This window comes from Chroicocephalus ridibundus, chromosome 15, assembly GCF_963924245.1.
Source record: "Chroicocephalus ridibundus chromosome 15, bChrRid1.1, whole genome shotgun sequence".
Lineage (NCBI taxonomy): Eukaryota > Metazoa > Chordata > Aves > Charadriiformes > Laridae > Chroicocephalus > Chroicocephalus ridibundus.
This window is the reverse complement of record NC_086298.1, coordinates 7,507,488-7,513,487: the sequence shown is the minus strand read 5'-3', so window position 1 is coordinate 7,513,487 and position 6,000 is coordinate 7,507,488. Positions and strand designations below refer to the sequence as shown.

Below are 6,000 nucleotides of genomic sequence, written 5' to 3'. Positions count from 1 at the left end.
CCGCTCCGCCGCGATCCTCGGCGGCCGCGCTCGCTCTGCCCCCCCGGCCCCGGCCCGCTCGGCCGCCCCGGGGTTGCGCGGAGCCCGCCCGCCCCGCGCCCCGGGCGCCGCCGCGCTTCGGGGGCCGCGGGGGCCCGGCGGGGCCAGGGCACTATTTGACGTCGAGGAGACGGATCACCGCGGCGCAGCGATACGGCGCGCACCAATGGAGTTCAAATGTCAGCAAGTTTGAGGAGGGGTGAGGCGCCGGGGGGTGTGTTCCTCCGCCGCGGCCCCTGCTCTAAACGGCGCGGCTCCTCGGGACGCCGCATGGCACATGGGCTGCCGAGCGCCGGGGAAGCCCCGCCGCCCCGCCCGGCCCCGCCGCTCCGCCCGGCCCGGCCCGGCCCGGCCCCGGGAGGGCCCTCCGCGGAGGGCGTGGGGCTCCGGCGCTGCCGGCGAGCAGGTGACACCGCGGGCTGCCCTGCGCCGTGTGCGCGGCATGTGCGCGCCCCTGTAGCCCCCATGGGCGGCGGCGCCGGCTCCTGCCTCTGCCCCCCGTCTCTGGAAGTCCAGGCAGGAAACGCTCCTCATGTCTCCCAGATAAAAATAAAAGCGACTCCCTCCTCCCGGCCGCAGAGTACCCCCGAGCTCGGCCAGACGCGGGGCTGAGCCGGCCCCGCCGCCCGGCAGCGCCTCGCCCCCGCCGCCCCGGAGCGCCGGGCCGCGCCGCCCGCCCCATGGACATCGCGACAGGTCCCGAGTCCTTGGAGAGGTGCTTCACGCGGGGCCCGTCGGACTGCTCAAAGATGCTGGACGGTATTAAAATGGAAGACCACCCTCTGCGCTCGGGTCCCGCCACGTTGGGAGTGCTGCTGGGTGAGTTGCCGCTCGCCGCTCGGCCGCGCCGGGGGCCGCCCGCGCTCCGCTCGGTGCCCGGGGCTGCGCTCGGCGGGGCCGGGCCCGGGCTGCCGCCGGGCGCGGGACTCGCTCGCCGGCGCTTGCGGGGCTCGGCGGCGGCCGTCGCGCTCGATGCCGCGGGGGAGAGGGGCCGGGGCTGGGGCGGGGGAGCGGGACCGGGGCAGCGGGGCCGGGGCAGCGCTTGACGCCGCTCTCTGCCGTTCGCAGGGTCGGAGTGCCAACACCAGGCCGTCTGCGAGGGCTGCCAGCGGCCCATCTCGGACCGGTTCCTGATGCGGGTGAACGAGTCCTCCTGGCACGAGGAGTGCCTGCAGTGCGCGGCGTGTCAGCAAGCCCTCACCACCTCCTGCTACTTCCGGGACCGAAAGCTCTACTGCAAGCAGGACTACCAACAGTAAGAGCGCGGGGCCCGCCGCGGAGCCGCCGCCGCCGCCGGGGACCCCGGCCCGCCGCCGCGCCGCGGGGCTCGGGGCGCACTTCCGAGCGGGCCGATGCCGGAGCCCGGCGGAGCGGGGACACGCCGCGCCGGGGCCCGCGGCTGCGCGGGTGGCGGCCCCGGCGAGCGGGGAGCCCCGGGGCCGGGCGGCGCGACGGGCTGGGGCCGGGCGGCGGCGGCGGGTGCGACCGGAGGAACTTTGAGCCGCAGCGCCGGTCCCGGGCAGGGAGCTGCCCGCCGCTCCGCAGCGCTCGGACCCGCCGCCGGCCGGGACCCTGCGGCGCCGTCGGAGGGGGGCGGCGGCGGGGCGGCCCGTTTCGGCTCGGCCCGGCTCTGCCCCGCTCGGCCCGGCCGCCGCGGCTCGGGCAGCGCCGCGCTCGGAGCCACCCCGCGGGGCCCTTCTGCCCGGGGCCGGCCCCGTCACCCCGCCGCCCGCAGCCCCGCAGCCGCGCCGGGAGCCCCGCGGAGCGGCCCCGGGCGCTGACCTGCCCGCGGAGCGGGACAGCCGATGCCCGGCAGGGCCGTCGGTGCGCTCCCGGTGCCAGCCCGGGCGCGGGGCCGGGCCGTCCCGTCCCGTCCCGCCCGTCGGGCGCGGAGGGTGCAGTGCCCACGGGGACCGGCGCCGGCCGAGCCTCCGCGGCCGCGGCAGGAGGAACCCGGCGCTGGCTCCGGCCCTCCCGGCCCGGGCGCTGCCCGCGCTTTATTCCGCTTTATCCCCAAATGTCAGGCTTTGTCGGGAGGCGGCCCCCCGCCGCGCCGCGTCCCTGCGCGGAGACAGAGCCCCTGCCCCGCGCCGCGTTTGTCCTCCCCTGCAGAAGCCCACTTCATGCTTGTCACCGAAATTGAGGATCCTTTTTGTGCCGGGAGGGGGGCGAACATGGGCACTTCAATCACTAGGACATAATATGGCTCTGCTAGAAGTCTGGCAACAAACAAAGAACAACAACTATTGGTTTGCATCAACTTTTGTCAGGCATTCAGCAGGCTTCCAGAAAGGCCTGAAGTGGCTTAGTGGCAACAATGTGCATTTCATAGCTACAGCATGAAAATCCATCTCCATGGAAACTGGTAGTAAATGCTAACATGACATGCTGAGTATAAATATTGTTAGGGTTATAACTCTTGTATAAATGGCCCAGATAAATGTCCCCCTGTTTAGGAATTACAACAAAACGTGTTATTTCATACTGCAGCCCTCACCAGCACGCTACCAGAGAGTCTGCCACGGGCCCGGGCGCTTCACACGAAAATAACCCGGAGCTTCCCTGCGCTGGGCCGCTGCGGTCCTGCCCTGGCAGGGGCCGGGGCTGCAGCGTCTTCTGCGTTTTCTCATACCCTTGCGTAGGAAGCACATCCACACACTTTGGCTCTTATTCCACACAAAATAAAATGCCCCGTGGTAGCTATAGCTGTAGATCAATGAAACTTCTGGCTCTGTGTATCTCTACCTTAGATATTTTTGTTAATTAGGAAAGAATTCAGAAGAGTCTTTAGGCTGCCTAAAAAAAGCATTATTTGGCAATGTAAATATTTATATTAATTACAAACAAATATACCCTCTGAGTCCCATCTTTAGTTTCTGTAAAATAAAGGATCATGCTTTGCTATTTAAAAAGCAATATCATGGACTATTGGTTTGTAAAAGCAAAAATACTTTTCTGACTGAAAACAGAAATGTCACCGCTTCAGAACTTTCTGTATTATCAAAGGTGTCCAATTGTATAGGGGGGAAACGGGGTAACCAGGCTGACGAGCAATAAAAAGATATCAACATGTTAGCCTTTGTTGAATCCCAGCACCTAGTGTGACATTACATGGTAACCTGCTGTGTGTGCCCCTAAGGACTGACAGCAGCAGCAGCTCAGGCAAAGGGGAGGGGAGACACGGTAAATCAAAATTTGTTTTCTCTGAAATTTTATTAGCCCGAAAGAGCAAACACACAAAACTACGCGGACGTTTTTGGTGTGCTTTCCCTGTCTGCTGCCTTTTAGACTCAGAGAAATATTCTTTTATGATGGCTGAAGGATAAAAATAGCTATTCATACATGCAGGCGGTTGGGTTTGCGATGCAGCTGATCAGTTTTATCAGTGAGAGTGCGGAGGGAGGAGTGAAGCCATGAGCGAGTTGTGCAGGTCGTCTCCAGCGTGCGGGTACAGCCATCATCCCGTGCTCTAACGTACCGGGATGTGAAATGCCTGTATGCTAAGTAAGCGTGCTTTGGGGCGGTGAGATGGAACGGTATCAGTAAAATCAGATGCTTCTTGTTATCCTGAGTCCTATTTACAGATCTCTGGGAAAAAAAAAAAAAAAAAAGAGGGAGAATAGAGATTACTTAAATATCTTAGTTACTGAAATTTGCTTTAAATAGATTTTTTTGTACATAGTAATGTAATTTAAAGGTCAGATTTCTCCAGAACTCCCAGGACTATAATCAAGTGCTGCGTGTATATCTTTGGAAAACTGGTGTCTCGTCTTTCTAATGAAAGCAAGCTTCTGATGGGTCAGATATCAGACCTTAAACCTTTCACTGGGTCAGGAATGATTACTGCCCATCCTTGCATGAGGGCATTTCACATTAGGGGGAAGGGTAAAAACATTTTTCTATTTTTTTTTTTTTTTTTTTTTAATAAAAACGTTGGCCGTTTGAAGCTACCCCTATGCTTGGAATGTTAGAATAAATCCTGGGGGAGATGGATTAGTGGCCCAAGCACAGTTTGAAGTAGTCAGAGGTGCCTGATAAGTGTAATTCATCACAAGAATATCATCGGTACATCAGTGGGACCAGCATCTAAGCTGTACGTGTATTTTTGACTTTTTTACACAAGAGATTCAACAAATTTTTGCACGATTACATCCTCATCTTTTAATTTAATGCAACGTACTTATTTTGCTAAAATTTAATATTTTGAGGGTCACAGGTACATGTGATTGCAAGGTTCTTAAGGGGAAAAAAACCCAGAGTAGCACAATGGCACCAGGGAGGCTGACTCTCGCAAGCCCAAGCCAAACAGAATCTCTTTGATTTTAATGAGAGCTTTGCCAAATTGCAGGATTGTTGCACATTTGGAACCTTACACTTTTTTTTGTTTAAAAGAAGTTTTCTTTCTGACAAACTGAAACCTTCAGAGTGAATGTTTATCAAAAATGGGGGGGCTGCAGTAGTTGTATTCTGGTTCTTTGCTTAAATGAATTTATTTATTGTACTGCTCATAACAGTGCTTCCTGCTATAAAACATTAATAATTATAAATATTACATTTCTTTTCCCATTTGTATATTTAAAATTTTTTGTGATTGCGCTTTTCTGGTTTGTTTTGATTTCGCTTCTCGGTGTTACGTAACGATTTGCACTAGTTATTGCTGATATTAAAAGAAAAGATATGCTCTGAAAAATCCTGTTTCAGGTTCCATATTTCGTATGTAAGAAATGCATATAATTTGTAGAAAGATCCATGTTCCTATTCTAGCTTTGGAAATGCAGGCTGTAAAAGAGGTCATTTATTCAAGGGATAGCATAGCAAACAATCACAGTTGCTCTTTCATAATTTTTCACTAATGCATTCTAAGTTTTGCTTGGGGTGGGAAAGAGAAATATTTAGGTTTTTGTTAGATTCTTCAAAATATGTCAGGCGTTGTTTTAGCGTTGTTGTTGGATGCTATTAAAAAGGACTTACTGTATATTTCTGTTCTGTCTTTATACTCTTCTTCATCTTTGAGCCCGTTCTGGTCAGTGACCAGGCTCGTTTTTTATGTCCAATCAGCCCGGAGCAGCACGTACCTCGCAGGAAGGAAAGGAAACGCTGCGAAGCCTCGTTGCTGTAGGGAACTGTTACCCTCCCCGGATTCTGGGAATTCTTTCACATGAGTATAATGCTGAGGCTGATGTTTCCCAGTTCAGTTGCGTTTTATATTTGAAATAAGACAAAAGCTTCCCGTTGGTAAATGTCTCTTATTTTTGTGAATGTTATTTTTCTTGCAGAGAGGGCGAGCGCGTGTCTGTCGCGAGCGCGGGCTGTGGAATGTAGGCAGGATCCGTGGTGCCAGAGGTGACTCGAGCTCCCAGATGCTGCCGCGTGCAGAACGGGCAATGGCTATTCGCTAACAGGAAGATTTTATTTGTTTTCAGTTTTTAGTTTTTTTTTTTTTTTTTTTTTTAACTGAGGAGCACCAGACGTGTTGTTACGCTCATCAGTGCAATCGTTCATCATGTGGACTCGGGAAAATTGTGTAGAGCCGTGGTGTCCCCCTGCGCTTCGCTGGCCTCTGGCGTCAGGCTGGCACTGGTCCCCGTGCCTGTGTCATTGGGAAACAGCGTAAAAGTGATTGAAACTTAGGGATGAGGAGTAGCCTAAGCACATGCCCAGGACATGGAGTAATGATTAAAGTTATGTCATCCGCTAAAAATGCTTTTAAAAGTCGCTGAAGTGCTCTGGCATTTTTGCTGAAAATCCAACCAGCCCCGCGCCCTCGGACACATCAGCCCTGTTAAAAATCCTCTGTAGGACCAGGCTTTCGTAGCGCCTCGAAACAATCCCGAAAGCGGGAGCGTTGAGGAAACGCAGCGGTTATTTCTGCCGGTGACGTCAGCAGAGTGGCCCCGGCGGGGCCGAGCCCCCGCGGTGCCCCGGTGTCAGCGGGGGTCGGTGGCGGCGGCGCGGGGGCTG

The 6,000-nt window shown here is 55.8% G+C and overlaps 1 protein-coding gene across 1 annotated transcript in view; it reads left to right on the top strand.

Moving 5' to 3' along the window:
• Positions 1 to 334: 334 nt before the first annotated feature.
• The window catches only part of LMX1B (LIM homeobox transcription factor 1 beta), a 96,829-nt gene continuing 91,163 nt past the window's right edge, over positions 335 to 6,000 (top strand). Inside the window, exons 1-2 of the mRNA XM_063353080.1 lie at positions 335 to 858; positions 1,108 to 1,294. Of these exons, the coding sequence (XP_063209150.1) occupies positions 720 to 858; positions 1,108 to 1,294 (326 nt within the window). The 5' untranslated portion in view covers positions 335 to 719. The remainder of the gene's footprint in view (positions 859 to 1,107; positions 1,295 to 6,000) is intronic.